Raw genomic sequence first — 19,828 nt, forward strand, 5'->3', positions numbered from 1 at the left:
GCACTGTTCTATATGGCTGTATGTATTAGCAAAATTCTATATGAATGTATGTATTAGCACAGTTCTATATGGCTGTATGTATTAGCACTGTTCTATATGGCTATATGTATTAGCACAGTTGTATATGGCTGTATGTATTAGCACAGCTCCATATAGCTGTATGTATTAGCACAGTTCTATATGGCTGTATGCATTAGCAAAGTTCTATATGGCTGTATGTATTAGCATAGCTCTATATGAATGTATGTATTAGTACAGTTCTATATGGCTGTATGTATTAGCACAGTTCTATATGGCTGTATGTATTAGCACAGTTCTATATGGCTGTATGGGCACAGTTCTATATGGCTGTATGTATTAGCACAGTTCTATATGGCTGTATGTATTAGCACAGTTCTATATAGCTGTATGTATTAGCACTGTTCTATATGGCTGTATGTATTAGCACTGTTCTATATGGCTGTATGTATTAGCACTGTTCTATATGGCTGTATGTATTAGCAAAATTCTATATGAATGTATGTATTAGCACAGTTCTATATGGCTGTATGTATTAGCACTGTTCTATATGGCTATATCTATTAGCACAGTTCTATATGGCTGTATGTATTAGCACAGCTCTATATGGCTGTATGTATTAGCACAGTTCTATATGGCTGTATGTATTAGCACAGTTCTATATGGCTGTATGTATGATCACAGTTCTATATGGCTGTATGAATTAGCACAGTTCTATAAGTAGGCCCTATATATTTCCGAAATGACCAATGAAACATTATTACAAACGGAATCGCGGTATTGTCGTTTTCGGCAGCCATCATTACCATGACGACGGTAAAAAAATGTAGGTCAATCAACAGGCTAAGAATTTAGACCGCCATTCTCTCTTTGATGATACCACTATCCGAGCTTTGGTGTACATAGCAAAAAATAAGAATCGATATTTGAAGCTTGGGACCAAACTTTGAAGTATAGCACCCAGTCTAATATTCGACATAGAAGCATTTAGCTGAGACCATGACTCGAAATAAGAAACATTACGCTGAGTATACAACTCTAGACCATTGTAGGATATAATCGACACCGTGACTTGAGTAGAACATAAAGAGGAACGAAAGCTCTCATAAGTATCTAGCAAAAATGTCGAGATAAAATAATTTAATATGTAGAGTCTAAGTTAGACGCACTGATTTGTTGGACTGTTGTTTTTAATGTACACAGACGGGCCGACCTTTGAAACTATTCAGATTTGCGAACTAAATTCAATATTAGAAATCGATCTCTTGCTAATCGAAATTTACAAATCAATATCTTTGCATCAATAGGGAAAGGCGTAATTGGAGTCTTGCTAGTTCTGCCCACGGTGTCTGGAGATTTAAAATATATTTTGTTGGATAGCTCAATCTGATAAATAAATTAATAGAGCATTATGTTATAGAGATTTTCTCTGTGTGAACATTTCATGATGTGTAAATGTAACAATTTGTCTTGTATCTGGTATGAATAAAAAACAACAAAAGTACTTTATCTACACACACACACACACACACACATATATATATATATATATATATATATATATATATATATATATATATATATATAAATGCATATTTATGTATAGCTTGTTACATTTCGTAGTATTGTGAAAATGTTATATTTAATGTTTGAAAATTACCGCTAAGCAATTATACCCTCCTTCTCCACAACCCCGTACCTATCCCTTCCGTATCTGCATTGGTAGGGTTTGCGTTATGGGATATTGGTTTGTGTTGTGCAGGATGTCTAGTATATATATATATATATATATATATATATATATATATATATATATATATATATATATATATATATATATATATATATTTATATATATATATAAACAACGAATACATTTTATTTCTGTTAAACCTCTAGCATGAAATACTTAAGAATTTGACAGCATTGTCCTTCTGGCATAATCAATAATTTCACCACTAATCCATAACCTAAATCACTGATATGAGCACTACAAAATACTTAATAAAAGACAGAAATTAATATCAATGTTACATAACCCAATTCACTGCCATATATATTATTAAACCCCTACCCAAATGACACTGAAGTTCGCTCACACGATAGTGAAAGTAACACGAAACTGAAAGTTAAAAACGGGAAATCTCGCTTTTAGCTAATACTTTGCCGTCAAGGAGAAAATTAGAGGGGGGGGGGGGGGGGGGGGAACCAGGCCGTTTACGGGACCCACAGCCGACCATAATTAATTTTTTTTTTAAATTGGAATTTAATTTTCGTGCATTTTTGCCTTCATATTTGGTTTGTAAAAAAATACTTAAGCTGCGGTACGAGTTATCTTTATTTATTTAAATCCATTACACAAACTCTAGTGTAAAATATAGGCTCAACTGCAAATTTTAATGACTTATGTGACTCGTTTCTCCCCTTTGATAGATAAATAGGGGACACGTAACGGTTCGAAAGTAATTCTGACAATCCAACTAAATAAGAAACACACTGTGAAGTAGTTTTATTTATCGAAATAAATGTTAAAATTGAGATTTCAAAGTAAAATAAAAATACTGAAGTAACACAATGAAAAAATAGTTTAATGATTACTTGGTTCTAAAAAAGTAAAATAAAAAAAATGCAAACAAGCAAATTATAATAGACTTAAAAAGCTGGATCCAAATGATTCCAAATTTGTGTTGGCAAAAAATACATTTTTTTTCAACCAAGATTAAATATATTTTATAACATTTGTGTAATAACTACAAAATAAATTCCGATTTCATTAAGGCTAGAAACAGCCAAAGAAATAATTACTAGGAATATAATTGTAATTTAGCAAACACGTTTATTTTTAATTTGGATTAGTAGAGTCAGATCGTTGCGGTGATTGGGGATGTTATATTATTTAATATAATTAATACAATACTGCGCTATACAACATAGACCACTATTGTGTATTTTTATTACGCAAAACAGTTGTTCTGACTGTTTTTGAAATCATTTAAAATAATAAAATAATTCTTAAAGGCTTTTACACGGCTTTCAATTAGATACAAAAATATAAAAATGAGTTTTTCTATAGTTCTCAAACTGATTTAATTTTTACAAATGTAACTATAATTTTATCGCTTGCCGTATTTTTAAAAAGATTTTTTTTTTAAATTTAGTATGATTACATAGCCTTTTTTATCATGATTGTTGTTTAATTTATCGGATTTTTAATGCGGATTGTATTTTTTTTCTCTCGCATAAATATTTGGTGCCATGGCATTTTTTTTCATCTCCATATTATTTCACGCCCAGAGCTCACGTTCTATGACTGTGTCGTCTTGCCCATTTACAACTCTGCTGTCATCGTAATTTCCTGATAAACAAATATAATTAACACATCTTAGCTATAAATATATGCAAAATACGCACAAAAAAGAATAAGCAAATACACACACAAATATATATATATATATATATATATATATGTATATATATATATATATATATATATATATATATATATATATATATATATATACATATATACATATATATATATATATATATATATATATATATATATATATATATATATATATATATATATATACATTAAGATAGAGGAAGATAGCGAGAGAAATAGTTACATCGCTGTACCACAACCACTGTCCACCATAGAGCCATTGTCCTGACAGCCATCACACCGTTGTTGTCGCTTCTCTAAAATCTCTTCAGCTGTAGACCTTATGACGTCCCAGGAAAACAAGATATCGTCTTCTGTAGTGCGGGGTGTACACACGCTAAACCTGGACATTGGATGGGAATGTTAGGGTTAGGAAGAGGTAGAGAGATAGACTACTAACCCGAAAGTTTCGAATTCAGGTTCAAATCAGTGGAACCTCCCAGAGTCCACCCAGCTCTGATTCTGATGGGTACCTAATTAGGGAAAAAAAGGCGGCTGTGCATAGTGCTGATCACACTATTCCTTCGTATACCGAGCTCAATGAACCAGATGAACTCTATATCATCTGCCCCATGTGTCTTGGGCACAAACGGAGAGAAGAAGAAGAAGTCAGTGAGACTAGTATAGTGCATTAGCGCCTGTGTTAGTGAATAAACTGACAGTCGGAGACAGCTAACGCGCAAAGAAATTATGTCAACAAATATTTAGCGAAATGGATTAATTGACCAAATTTATCGGACCCACATGAGTCAGTATTTAACGTCTAAATTTGTTTCCAGAGTCGGCGAGGCTTAGCGTCCCTGAGTCCACCCAGCTCTGATTGGTACCCAACTCGCGTTATAGAAAGTTAAAGCGGCTGATCATAGAGCCGACAACACATTCCCTTCATACACCGAGGCAAGAGAAACAGGTGAACTCTACTGCACTTATCCTATGAACCTCCAGGTTCGAAATCTTATATTTGTTTTCAACATCACTGATCTGACTTTTCTCTGATAGTTATGCGGATGATGATGATGATGATTATGATGATATTGATGATGGTGGTGATGATGATAATGATAATGATAATGATAATGATAATGATAATGATAATGATAATGATAATGATAATGATAATGATAATGATAATGATAATGATAATGATAATGATAATGATAATGATAATGATAATGATAATGATAATGATAATGATAATGATAATGATAATGATAATGATAATGATAATGATGATGATGATGATGATGATGATGATGATGATGATGATGATGATGATGATGATGATGATGATGATGATGATGATTATGATGATATTGATGATGGTGGTGATGATGATAATGATAATGATAATGATAATGATAATGATAATGATAATGATAATGATAATGATAATGATAATGATAATGATAATGATAATGATAATGATAATGATAATGATAATGATAATGATAATGATAATGATAATGATAATGATAATGATAATGATAATGATAATGATAATGATAATGATAATGATAATGATAATGATAATGATAATGATAATGATAATGATAATGATAATGATAATGATAATGATAATGATAATGATAATGATAATGATAATGATAATGATAATGATAATGATAATGATAATGATAATGATAATGATAATGATAATGATAATGATAATGATAATGATAATGATAATGATAATGATAATGATAATGATAATGATAATGATAATGATAATGATAATGATAATGATAATGATAATGATAATGATAATGATAATGATAATGATAATGATAATGATAATGATAATGATAATGATAATGATAATGATAATGATAATGATAATGATAATGATAATGATAATGATAATGATAATGATAATGATAATGATAATGATAATGATAATGATAATGATAATGATAATGATAATGATAATGATAATGATAATGATAATGATAATGATAATGATAATGATAATGATAATGATAATGATAATGATAATGATAATGATAATGATAATGATAATGATAATGATAATGATAATGATAATGATAATGATAATGATAATGATAATGATAATGATAATGATAATGATAATGATGATGATGATGATGATGATGATCATGATCATGATCATGATCATGATGATGATATGTTGGTTACCTGATGACGTAGCTCCCGTTCAACATACCAGGGACCATGTGTACCCTCCCCTTTTTGACTACTGTCTCCAGCAGCTGCTCATTCAGATCGTTCGAACCCTAAGAACACAATCATTTAAACCTTAGTTTTTCAATATGCTTCAAGAATTTTTTTATTACACGAATTCATCCCATTTAAAAAGATTGTACTACATTTAGCTCGTGAAGAAAAAAGCAACGCTAGCCATATAAAGGGAGTGGGACGGCGTGGTCGAATGGTAGAGCGTATGACTGCTAGCCTGAAAGTATCGAGTTCGACTTGTGACTGTATGTCGTACCTGAGTTTACTCAGCTCTGATGGGTACCCGACTTACGTTAAGAAAACAAAGTGAGCTGAACATTGAGCTGACCACATTAACCCCTCTATGCCGTGGTTATTGTAACAGATGAACTGTATTTCATCTCCACCAAGTGTCTCGGGCAAAAACGAAAAACAAACTATAATATAAACGGATGGTGAGGTCAGCACTGTGCCCAGCTGCCTTTTATTTACCATGAACTTCAAAAAGTATCCATCAAAGCAAGCTGGACTAAGGGACGTCCTACACCTTCAATTCCATCATAATAACTGGACTTTCGGGTCAGTGGTCAATCGCTCTGTCGCTCGGCCACAGCATCCCATCTATAATTATTATGCTTATAATACAAAATATTTTCCATTAGTTCATCGAATGAGTACGTATGTGTGAGTGTATACTTATATGTATGTAAGAGTCCTTGTGCGTGTGACTGTGTGTATTCATTAGTTCGTAGGCTATGCCTTTGCATAAGTGAGTAGGCCTATCTGTGTGTATGTACAAGCAAGCGTGTGTTTACACGTGTAATTGTGAGTTTACGTTTGTAAATGTATCGGCTCTGTTTATGTCTGTACGTGTCAGTTTGCGTGTTTAAGTGTGCATATGCATGTGCGTAAGTGTTAGCAGTAAGCTTCGCGCGCGTGTGTGTGTGTGTGTGTGTGCATGCGCGTGTGTGTTAAGCAGCTTCGCTCACCCGAAGCCTGAAGCAGACGAGACCCAGCGTCACCTTGGCGACGACCTCGAACCTCTCGTCTGCTGCCACTTGAGCTTCAAAATATTTTCCCAGTCGCACGTGCTGCAGATAGAATTATGCGTGAGTACCTCGATCCCAAACACGAAGTATGTCTTGTGAAATTAGTGTCCCCTGATTCACATTCACCCCCCCCCCCCCCCCGCCCATCTACAAAACTTTTCTTTATATTCGGCTATATTTTCTTTTCTGAAATTTTTCTGTTAAACTTCCATTATAGTTTTCAATAACCTCAGTAACCAATTTTTATTTCGTACTCTCTTCTTTTAGACATGTCATAACCTACTATGCTATCGAATGACTTCAGACCCACACACCAATTTAAGTGTTAACACATTTTTTTCTAATTTTTCTAGACTTTCTCTTCGAAGCCACCATTTTAAACCACTCCCCACTTTACCATGACATATTCTGTAACGGCCACCCCCCCTCCCCCCTCCCAAACAACGCCTAGGTTTACCTCTCTGATCCTACCTGAAGACCCTATAGCCCGTACGTCCCCCCCCCCCCAAACAACGCCTACGCTTACCTCTCTGATCCTAGCCTGAAGACCCTCCAACCCGTAAGTCCTGATGACGAACCAAACCTTCAGTGCCTGAAATCTGCGGGACAAATGGATTCCTCGGTGCTGTGTGAAAGGAAATAAAAAAAACAAATCTACAACTTCCTAAAAATAAAAACAATGGCTGTTTTGTTGGTAAAATCATACCATACAAGGCGACACATTCAATGAATGAATCAGTTCGTGTACAAATTCACAACGACAATACGTTACATTTGCGTTTCCTACCGGACATTTAGATGTCTAGGATAAATAAGAACAAACTTTGTACTAAAATAATGGATCATCAAACTCCATTCCTAGATTAATACTCGATCATAACATTTTCCTCAATAATACTAAAAGCTGCTTCTTAGAGCTTACCTAATCTAACAAGTACTAGAACAAAAAATATATCAACACAGACAAATACTGCACCATCAAATTATTCCTACTCTTTAAAATACTGTACCATCAAATTGTCCCCAGCCAGATCAATAAAATTTTCAAATTGTCCCTACCCTGATATCCAAGGACTCGTCTCCATGTTTGTGTTTCAGATACAAAGGGTCAACGGTCAACGAACTGGTCAGTGTTTTGAGATTCCTTACCCTTTGGATGTAAATACATTTGATTCTTTAAAACAATAAGCAACAATATAAAAAACACAACATTAGGTATAAAAAATACCCTTTTAAAACTGGAGGTGAAGAACGGTCCACCTGTTTTAGTGAATATCAGAATATAAAGGAAATATGGTCAGCACTATTAATTTTCCTAACATGGGTTAGGTACTCATCAGAGCTGGATGGACTCAGGGACTTTCTACTGTCTTAAACCCGGATTCGAATTTGAGACTTTCGGGTTAGCATTCTAGCGCTCTACCACTTGATCACAAAACTGGAAAAGCTATGAAGTAAAGGTCTTGGATTTTATAGCCCTAATCTAGTCTACCTATACTTGAGTTTTCACGATACCAGTTTTGACTTGTTTTTAACACGTCAGCTAGAAAGCATATTCGTGCCTAAAATGTCTGTTGCTGTCACAATCTAGCTCTCTTTCTCTTTTAAGAGAAATATTGTTGTAATATATGAAATAGTTCCCAGAAAAATGCGCAATCAAAAACTGTACAAATAGAAAAAGCGCAAATACAAAATAATTGTACTATTACACTTTAATTTTCGCATTTACACTTGCGCACTTGTTTTGTGCGCAGTTTTCTGTAGCGCAGTTTTCCGTTGCGTATATTTCCGGTCACCGTATACAATTGATAATTTGTATATAATAAAAAATACATACCACATCATGGAACCATCCACACCGACTTGAAGTAGCTTGTAGGGATTTAGACAAAACGAGTCGGCGTGCTACAGAAATAGAAATTGAATAAATGGCTTCGTACTTCAACGTCGGGATGGATTGAGAGTGGATATTTATGACGTGTTGTGATGAAAGAAATGGGAAATGGGGTGTAAAAAAGTGTAACTACTCGCTGTTGCATTTTAAAGTAATTGTTTGCTTAACCGAAAAGTCTCGAGTTCGAACCCCCGGGCAGCTGAGGCTCGTTAGCTGAGGACAGCCACTCATGTAGGAGAGACAGCTCCAAAATCAAACAACTGCTTCCTTGTAGTTTGTTCTTGGTTGGACAAAGGCTATGGAAGCAAATTCAAAAAGAAAAAGCAGGCTGAAATCGGAGTCAACAGCTTATATGGCCAAAAACAGCTTACGTTGCATTACCACTACATCTTCCCACACCGTCATTACCAAATACATCTCCCCCCATCATCATCGTTACCAAACACACCTTCCCCCATCGTCATTACCAAATATACCATCCTCCATCATCATTACCGTATACAACTTCCCCCATGGACATTACAAAATATAAATCCCCCTTAACATCATTTTAAATACACCTCCTTCATCACTACCAATATAACTATCCCCCATCATAACGAATACACTCACCTCCACACCATTCATAAAGTGCTGAAATTCCGGACAGACGAAAGCTCCCCCTGCGTACGCCGCGTCAATGTGCAGGTAGACGCCATGTTTGGTGCACACCTCCCCCACCTCTTGCAGGTTGTCAAACGAGCCGCAGGTTGTCGTGCCCAAGGAGGCGCACACCTGCAACAAATCAGAGGTGTTTTACTAATCAATCAAAAAAACATGAACGGAAATGTATTAATTAGCAGCTATACTGAATCAACAAGACTAGTAGATTGAAAAAGACTATAAAATATTGTAGACTCTAATGTTTAACTTACAAAAAATGGTACCAGACCAAGTCTTATGTCTTCCTGTGGAAAAAAAAGAAAGTTAGAATATTTAAAAAATTATAATTACTGTTACAAAACTACACGAAAGTTTTTGCTCTCAAATTAGAATTTTAGAGGTCAAAACCTACTCTACTCTGCAGAACGATGTTAGAGATCATCCATTTTTAACGTACACATTTTTATTTTATTTCAAGACCCCAACCTCCTCCACGATGTACACTTTACCTGACCCCCCCCCCCTCCCACATGTCCAATCCACATGCCAAAGGTCGATTATTTCGGACCCTCCCCAATGTGGATGTCATAAATGTACGATCCCCACCTAAGTAAAAATATGGAGGCAGATTCTAAATTTAAAAAACAAAGTATAAACATGTAAACATTGTTGTTTTTCAAGCTTTAATTAATTTAATGTGTGGGGGACTCTGTTAAGAGAGGTCTTTAAAGGCTATAATTATTTTCATTGTTGAAGATTAAATAAATTTTGGGGGTGGGGCGAGGGATCATGTGAAGACTGACCTGCATAGCTTTCTCCAACACGTCGCCCCTGAGTGAGAAGTTCTCGTCATGCTCCAGTTGTCTCAGCTTGACAAACCCGATCAGCGCCGCCTTCTCCACGCTTGAGTGAGCCTGGTAATGTAGGAATCTTTAAGGAAATATCATAATTTTTTAGGAAATATCAGAATTTTTAAAGGAATTAACAGAATATTTTAGGAAATATTCGATTTTTCATCGAAAAACGTAGTCAGTCTTTCACTTCTACACCGCTTTTTAGTGTATTTTTATCCAGGTTCTGCTATATTTATACCTTCACAATAAAATACTTAAAAAAAAAACTTTTTAAAAAACCACGTTTTTCTTGTGGACTAAAAAGTAGAAAATAACTATTTACATACATTTGATGACAAAAAACGTGGGTACGTTCACCATCAAATTTCCCGACCCATCTGCCCGACCCACGTTTTTTGTCATCAAATGTATGTAAATAGTTATTTTCTACTTTTTAGTCCACAAGAAAAACGTGGTTTTTTAAAAAGTTTTTTTTTAAGTATTTTATTTTCTCCTTTTTAGTCCGTTGCTACACATGAAAAACGTGGTTTTTAAAAAGTTTTTTATATAGTTTATTTTCTACTTTATCTAATCACTTGATTAAGTATGACTTGACTAAGTGTTTTTAAATACACGGACTAAAAAAATCTTGAGCGACCGATACGCTTTAAACAGAGAAAGGGTGTAATTTACGTTGCTGGCGTGGAGATCTACTCACGAATCACGTGATCAAATCTCCCATAAACAAACAAATAAACGCGAAGCTGAGTTAAGGAAAAACGCGTTTATGTGTATTTTAGCATGCCCAGCGTACCAACCGTGTCACCGTTAACAATGTGTTACCGTGTCCGTTCTCCGTTTTAGTCCGTTGCTACACATAAAAAACGTGGTTTTTTAAAAAGTTTTTTTTAAGTATTTTATTTTCTCCTTTTTAGTCCGTTGCTACACATGAAAAACGTGGTTTTTAAAAAAGTGTTTATAAATACACGGACTAAAAATCTTGAGCGACCAGGATTCGAACCTGGGTTGTCGCGGCCACAACGCGAAGTACTAACCACTATACGATCACGGCCAGCGCGCTCACATCGATTTGGGCCGAAGTAACTGTGTCAATAGGACTGCAGTCTTGTCGGTATCTTTAGAAATCATGTCCTCAATTTTATGGTCCTTGGGGCGTAATTAAATTAAGCTAATTACGGTCACTAATTGCTAGTTTTTATGATTGCATCTGAAATTGTTAGGCGAAAGTAGCATGCATGCCAAATTTCAGGTCTCTAGAGCAATCAGAAGTGGGCTAATTTTCGATGTCAATTTTAACAACAAACATCCAAACAAACAAACGCGAAGCTGAGTTAAGAAAAACGTTTTAAAAATGCATTCCAGTATTCAATGCGTTTCTTATTTGAAATGTTTTATTTTCCTAATTTAGTTTAGTTAAAAACTCGCTATAAATAATTTTAAATAAGTGTTTTAACCTACTGAGCTCTTGGTGTTTAATGTATTTTCACATCATTTTCATTTAATTACTTAATACTAATTGAGATTAAGAAAAAAATGGCAGTTTCTAGGCGGCGTATAAAAATTTAAAAGTAAATCCTTACGAAAATAGATTGCGGGAATAAATGGGCATGATAAAATTGCTAGTTTCATTTATAAGGATAAAGTATAAGCAAACTTTTGAGAAGGTTTTTGGTATGCGAAAAGAGTTCGTTTCTAGAATATAGACCGATATTCTAATTTTTCCTTAGAACTTACGATCCTTTGGGTGGATGAAGTAGACTCACATATGAAGAGAAGGTGTGGTTAGCCGCTTTTACTTTCTCTAACATGAGTTAGGTGTCCATTAGAGCAGCGTGTACTCTGTGGCGTTCTACTAAAATAGACCCGAATTCGAACTCGAGACTTTCGGGTTAGCAGCGTAACGCTCTAGCTCTTAGACCACGCCTTCCATTCACCCGTCTTTACTGTTCCTATATATTCCTATGAGCAGAAACGGAAATGTCTTACGGACAAAAGCCCGTGAACGGAACTCAAACAGTACCGATGGGTAGAGTACAGCGACTTGTAATTCTGAACGTAACAGAAAACCGAGGATGGGTAGAGTACATTGACTAGTAATTCTGAACGTAACATAAAAACAGAGGATGGGTAGAGTACAGCGACTAGTAATTCTGAACGTAACACAAAAACAGAGGATGGGTAGAGTACAGCGACTTGTAATTCTGAACGTAACACAAAAACAGAGGATGGGTAGAGTACAGCGACTTGTAATTCTGAACGTAACACAAAAACAGAGGATGGGTAGAGTACAGTGACTAGTAATTCTGAACGTAACACAAAAACAGAGGATGGGTAGAGTACAGCGACTTGTAATTCTGAACGTAACAGAAAACAGAAGATGGGTAGAGTACAGCGACTTGTAATTCTGAACGTAACACACAAAAACAGAGGATGTGTAGAGTACAGCGATCCACCAGTTTGGAGCTGTAGGCGACAAGTTTAGAGAGCATCTCCCCCGGTTCCCTGTGGGGGTGGGTGGTCTTGAGCCCCTGGATGGTCCGGTGTCTGGCCGACAGTAGGGCGATCAGCACGCACTCGCTGGCTGAGCTCTGGGGAGATGGGAGGGTTATTACATAAGGGCAGGATTATGATTATTGTGTAGACTGCTGTAAGGGATAAACCTTAGTTAAACGTGGTAGAAACTCTGAGGATTATTGTATAGACTATTGTAAGGGATAATCCTAAGTTCAATTTCAAAACTAGAGTAAGTATTAAAGGAATGAGTATGGCGGGTGGGTAAAACGAATTTACAAAGCATGTTAGTATGACTACTGAAGAAATAGAAAGGTTGTTACACAAGAGCAGGATTATTATGTTCTTAAGTAGGATAATCGTATAGAATATTGTAAGAAATATGCCTAAGTTAAATTACAGAACAAGAGTTACAGTTAACTGTATGAGTATGGCTGATGAATAAAACGAATTAAAAAAGCGTTTTGGAGAGAACTAATATGTGATTTGTAAGGTTTTTTAAAGTGCACGAATACCATAAACGTTTTACTTAATTTACTAATTTTGAAATTGTTTCATATAACAGTTCCCCGGGCACCGGAAAGGGGAAAAATTGGTAACGATAGTTATATACCCATCAGAGCTTGGTACTATGCTAAACTCAGGGATGTTCTACAGACTTGAACCAGGATTCAAGCTCTTTACCGCTTCGCCACTCCGTCCAACCTTACAACAATATTTAATCTACATAAAACAAAAGTAAAAAAAAATGAAAATGACTTTACCTGTATACAACCGCCTCCTTGTCCGCTAGAGTTCATGAAATGTTCTGGTAATCCAACCATTTTTCCTGAATACAGTAACTCATGTTGTTAAGTCCTCAAAAACTACAACATACTCTTCTTGGTTCTTAATTAGAATATTGGAAGGTATCCCCTGCAGCACAATTAAGGATACGTGTCAACTGGTTATGCGCCGTTGAGGCCATTGAATCCGATTTCAGCGTGCTTTTCTTTTTGGATTAGCTTCCATAGCCTTTGTCCAACCAATGACAAACTACAAGGCAGCAGTTGTTTGATTATGGTGTTGTCTCTCCTAGAAGAGTAGTGTTTCCAGCTAATGAACTCGAGACTTTTCGATTTAGCAACATTGAGCTTTACCGACTCGACCACGCCAACCCCTTACAACATATTAATAGGAAATATTTACCACTACAAGAACTCAAGACAAAAGGGAGGTTGCAAAAGTAATACCCGGGGACCGGACAAATGGAAGTGTGTGGTTGAGGCCCTATGTTCCACAAGGAGCGGAGAGGATTAAGTCCAAGTCAAGACCACGACAAAGCAACAGACACCCAATCAGTTTGGTTATGAAAGATTGTGTGACCTACCGACCCAATCCAGCACCAAATACTCCAACTCCACGCCAGCAGGACTTGAAGCCTACATAAGATAGAAGCAGATGAAACAGTGATGTATCATCTGCTAAGTGTAGTTAAGTTAGAGTGAAATATCACGTAACAGATGATAAGTACAGGTACCGTTTTAGACATAACGATCCATTATGCACATAAATAAGAGTTTATATGTTTTTTAACCTAGGATTGTGGATGGATGGTATAATCAGCACTGTGCCCAGCCGCCTTTACTCTCCCATCAGGTAGCCATTAGAGCTAGGTTGACTCAATGACGCCCCTAAACTTAAAAGAATTGGAACTAGAAACTTTCAGGCTAGAATCGTACTATAGACACATTTTCATCAGTATTGCTCATTTGAAGCGGCTGTTCATAGGGTATATTTCATCAGTTTATTTGATCGTGGCGTTTAAATAGATAGCGTGGTACTATACCAAGCAGACTATACTTTCCTTACTATGAGTTAGGTATACACCAGAGCTGGGATGATTCTCTAACGACCTCAGGAATCAAATATGGTAACCGAACACTAGACTTTTAAGTTTGAATTGGAATGTTTTACTTTTATTTAATCTATCCGTACATTTTTAAAAAGTCAGTGACCCCCCCCCTCTCCATTCACACTGCTATACGAAAACGAATCTCTCTCCAGTTAGCACTTTGCTCCCCACCTTACCCAAGAAAACGGCAGGATTCCAAGACCATCCGCCAGCATGTCCGATAAGATAGACGTGTAGGAGTGACCGATGGGCAGGAAGGCGTGGAAGTTTGGATGTTGCCAATGGACCATCTGAAAATGGTAATTAAAAAAATTATTTCAAATTCAAGATGGTTCAGGTAGCGACTGTAAATTGTAGTTGTTTGTACCGCTCTAGAAATAATCATAATCTTTTCGCGTTCGTGCCCAAGACATACTGGGCAGATGAAGTAGAGTTATTCTGTTTCAGAGACCTCGGCATTTGAAGGTATAGTGTAGTCAGCACTATTCGCTTTGTTTTCTTTAACGTGAGTTTGGTAAACATCAGAGTTGTGTGTACTCAGAGTAGTTGTACTGACTTGAACCCGGATTCGAACTCGAGACTTTCGGGTAAATACTCTAGTTCTCTACCGCTAGGGCATGCCTTCTCCCAAGTTATATATTGATACTCTGGATAGTGAGAAAGAAACGTTGCACGCACATATTCAAGCCCTGGTGATAAACAAATAGTCTTCAAAAGAAAAGTAGAAAAAACATGTCGAGGAATACCCCAACAATTCTTCTTCTAATTTTTTCAATTATAAAATTAATTTCTTCCAACACAGCTAAGTATTACGTGTCATTTTTTATGCGGTATATAGCCCGTTGACTCCGATTAAAGCATGCAACACTCAAAAAAGTATAGAAATAAATTCAATCATTACTTGAGTTCCTATCACGATTTTCAGCAAAGTCATGAACGAAAAAGAAATATAATCATTTGAAGTTTTTAAAACATTTGATTGGTCTAAAATGAAATTACACCTTTAGAAATGAATATATAATATTTCGAATTAAGTCAATTATAAATATTATTAAAAATATGAAGTACATTTTATTTGTCATTACTAGTTGACTTATATATTCTTTTTCTTGTATTCAAAGAAAAGAAAGTATTGTAATCGTGCAAGTTGAGTAAGTACCACTTCCGATTACCGGAAATCGTAAACATATCTGTAAAACGTCGAGATTTGTGAAAATCTCGATTTCAATTTTCTGAGAAGAAGAAATGTTATTTACGAGCTTGTTCAAGGGAGATCACTCCCTTTTTATTTAACTTTACTTAATACAATCAGACTAAATTCAACAACAAAAATACAAAGACATTTTTTATACTTCCAAAATAGTAAATAAAAACAAAGACAATTAGAAGAAAAAATAAATATACTAGCCCCTGGCATAACTGCCTTCTCGAAGTCAGCCATAATGGATTCCCATTTCTCTCCCTTTTCCGGGGCGTTTTCCGGAAGTAGTTTCCTTAAATAGCCGATCTCCACATCCGGCAGAACTTTCTTGGACCGGATGTTGTCCACGTAGTCAGCGATGAAGTCCATCACCTCAGCTCCTCTTCTTTTAAACTCTAGCGTGTCCATACTGCTGTCTGGTTTGAGGATGATTTAAATATCTTTACTGTCTCGTATATACAAAGTATAGAGAAAGTCTTATCATCGTGCAAAAAATTCGAGATTTTTGCAAATCTCGACGTTTTACACCTCCCTGAGTCGGAAAACATAGTTTTGCAATCTTGTCCGTATGTCTGTCTGTGTGTGTGTATGTGTCTGTGTGTGTGTATGTGTGTAAACACGATAACTTGGGTACCGTTATAGCTAGGTTGATGACATTTCATATGTATGTATCATATCAAAATCGTAGATCGGTATCAACTTTTGAGCGATTTCCAATAACCGGAAGTGGAACTTTTTCTTCTTTGAATTTTTCAAAAGCCTATAACTTGAGTACTATTTCAGATAGATAAATGAAATTTCTAGAAGATCTAATACTCTGCCTTCTGTCAAATTTTGAGTAATTTCCGTTGACCGGAAGTAGTAGTTTTCGCTATTTCCGATTTCTCAAAAAATACGCATGTGAATTTGTGAAGTATTAATAACGAGCCGGCCCGCGGCATAACATACGCCGCTATTTAGTTGTTTCTAATTTTCAATAATTCATAATTTGTGAATTCGACAGTACCAACGCTGACACTGAAAATATTTCTTTAAAACACTATAAGTAGCTCGTTAAGGACCATAACCCCCCCTTCCTTCCCTCCCCCTCCCTTCCTTCCCTCCCCCCCTCCTCCCCCCCCCCCCCCCCCTACGTTTAAAATCGTTGGCTCTGCTTGTAAACATTTAGAGTGAACACAGCTCACTAAAACCATGTAGGGGTGGGGAGGTAGGGAGAGCGTTTGCAGCTTGTTTTCTAACGGCTCGAAGAGGAGAATTATATATATAGATATTCAGTACTATTAATTATGTACATTTTGTTTGGCGTTCACTTGGTGTGCAATTCTTTTTTCTACAAGATTTTTTTTTCTTTTAAAAGTTTAATCCAAAAGGATTAAAAATCATGTCTATATCCCCAGTTGCCATCCCCTGTTGTTTTAGATAAGAATATTCGAGAAAGTTTAGTGGAGATCACTACCGGTTTATTTTTAAACGATATGCTTTTACTTGAAATAAAAGTTACACATCATATTTTTAAATATATAGAAATTCCTAAAAAAAATTAATGTTTTTGGTAGGCCCTATTTATAATTTAGATTTAAAATAGAATTATGAAACGCTTGCATAGATAAAAGAAATATTATTGAGGATACTGTGAGGTACCTGGGTCATATCGGGTAAAATTAAGGTGGTTGCGAATCTATAGGAAAAATATGTAAACATTGTTGTATATTTTACCATTTAAATTCTATTACTTTTTATCTTTTGAAATCTGTAATGTGATTTTATTTTATATGGCCTATGTTGAATAGCAGTGGTTGAATAAAAAATGTTAAATGGGATATTGAATTTGGAAATGGCCTAGTTGTAGAGAGCTATACACGAAAGTCTAGAGTTCGAATCCGAGTTTCAGTCAGTAGAGCGTCCACCCAGCTCTGATGGGTACCTAACTTACGTTATGGAAAGCAAAGGCGGCTGGGTATAATGCTAACCACACTATCGCTTCATATGTCGAGGTCTTTACTTCATCTGCCCCATGTGTCTTAGGCACTAACGGGAAAAGATGGTGCTTCCATTAGGAAATTACATTTTATAAGTTATAAAAAAAAATACTAGAATCACATGGTTTAAGATATTATTAAACAAACAAATCATTAAATAAATGATACGCTACCTTATATTTTTTTTAATAAATAATTAGGTAAAATATTGATTTGATAAAAAACGATTCAATAGTTGATTTATGAATCTGAATTTAGTTAATATACAATACTGAATTTAATATTGATAATTTAATGTTGATAACAATCTCGTTACGTTATTTAAAACTCACGAGTACAGACTTAATTACATATTTCACGAAACACAAAACTCCAAGGGAAATAAAAATAAAACAGTGAAGAGTTATTTATAACCCTGTCCTCGGTGTCATCAAAGTGGCATCACTGAGAATTGGGTCAAAGTCCAGCCAATGAGAGCAAGCCCGTGTTGTGTAATGTGAAAAAGTGAGACAGTTGACAGACTTCCCATATAGAACTAGTTGCATGCATGCTGTTTCGTGAAGGTGAAGCATTCATGCCTAGTCATGGTCATAAGGTGTTGCTAATAGAGTACCTGGTGCAACATGGGACAAGAGATTTTAGATAATTAAAAAAAAGAAGATAAGTTTGATCAACACTGGATTAACACACACTCACACACACTCGAACACACACAAACACACATGTACACAATATATATATATATATATATATATATATATATATATATATATATATATATGTATATATGTATATATGTATATAAATATATAGGCCTTGGTATTTTCAATATTTATATACATATATATATGTAATCAAATATAGGCCTAATAATACAGATATATCGCTGGGCAACCCGCCTTATTAAAATAACTGTTACAAATACTGTAGTCCACACAGTTGATAGTAAAGGTGTAATGGTATGAAGCAACAATTCAAAAGTGCGTTGTTTAGAGGAAGAATATGATCGCAGCTTTAGGATTTAACATAGTTTAAAATCGAATTTATAATAACGGTCATGAATAGGGTCAACATTTATCCATGTTGAGATTAACGACACCACTTAGATTAGATCCGACTGTCGTTTATTCAGTACCACAAGCTGCCTCAATAAAACATGGGATTAATAGCTTTAATGTATATTTACATAATACTCTAGCATAGCTGTAACACTGCCTCAATGAGGATAAGGTGTAATGATCACCCACTGTTGTGTAGTGTGTTTACGGGCTGACCTTCATACGCAGCAAAAACAACGAGATCAGCTGATTTATTGCGTACAGAGAATTGCAATTTCCAGTACAATAGCAAGTACATAGATAGATCTATAGCCCTTGATAAGGTCTATACACAACTCGTTATTCAATGCCCGTGTCAGCAACTGCCATGGTCACTCGCAGCCTGGATTTCAATGTCTCGGACACAGACGCAGCTACCCAGCGTCCCAGAGGTCACATGACATCAGAAACATTGCTCACTTATACATTTTATACATACAAATAAGCTACTTTTTCATATTTCTTAGCTATAAGATATACATTTTCCTAGCTCTAACTATGGGATATAGATTGGTTTTTTTTTCAAAAGTTTTTTTTTTTTAGATATTGCAATAAACGCGTAGGCCTAATTACAAAATGCTAAACACAATTATATTCAAATTATATAAATAAAACTGAAAATGGAGCAACTCAAATATGTATCGATGTAGTATATTTAATATTATTAGTCATTATTCAGCTGCTTTGACATACGTCTCTTGTTCATTAGCTCACAAGAATAAAAAATAAGTACCGTCTAGCTTTGTATTCATTTTTTTAGAACCTATTTAGATCTATTATGTGGTTCAGTGATGTTATTTTATCTAACGTATAAATCCGGGTATTAAAATGCTCCCGGTACATTTTTAGAAATAACGAGCCGGCCCGCGGCATAACATACGCCGCTATTTAGTTGTTTCTAATTTTCAATAATTCATAATTTGTGAATTCGACAGTACCAACGCTGACACTGAAAATATTTCTTTAAAACACTATAAGTAGCTCGTTAAGGACCATAACCCCCCCCCCCCCCTTCCTTCCCCCCCCCCCCTCCCCCCCCCCTACGTTTAAA

The 19,828-nt window shown here is 35.4% G+C and overlaps 1 protein-coding gene across 1 annotated transcript; it reads right to left on the bottom strand.

Annotated features, from left to right (window-relative positions):
* Positions 1 to 3,302: 3,302 nt before the first annotated feature.
* On the bottom strand, positions 3,303 to 18,056 carry LOC131951682 (tyrosine decarboxylase-like). The gene is made up of 15 exons (XM_059314042.1): positions 18,013 to 18,056; positions 14,677 to 14,790; positions 13,976 to 14,027; positions 13,371 to 13,435; positions 12,549 to 12,683; positions 10,045 to 10,155; positions 9,514 to 9,546; positions 9,212 to 9,373; positions 8,543 to 8,610; positions 7,765 to 7,855; positions 7,232 to 7,330; positions 6,646 to 6,747; positions 5,618 to 5,715; positions 3,658 to 3,806; positions 3,303 to 3,373 (listed from the first exon to the last, which is right to left on the bottom strand). Exons 2-15 carry the CDS (start codon positions 14,788 to 14,790, stop codon positions 3,303 to 3,305), a joined length of 1,350 nt encoding a protein of 449 aa, XP_059170025.1. The 5' UTR covers positions 18,013 to 18,056.
* Positions 18,057 to 19,828: the final 1,772 nt, after the last annotated feature.

Source organism: Physella acuta, unplaced genomic scaffold (genome assembly GCF_028476545.2).
Source record: "Physella acuta isolate Inbredline_101_S28 unplaced genomic scaffold, ASM2847654v3 ptg000066l, whole genome shotgun sequence".
In the NCBI taxonomy this organism is placed as follows: domain Eukaryota; kingdom Metazoa; phylum Mollusca; class Gastropoda; family Physidae; genus Physella; species Physella acuta.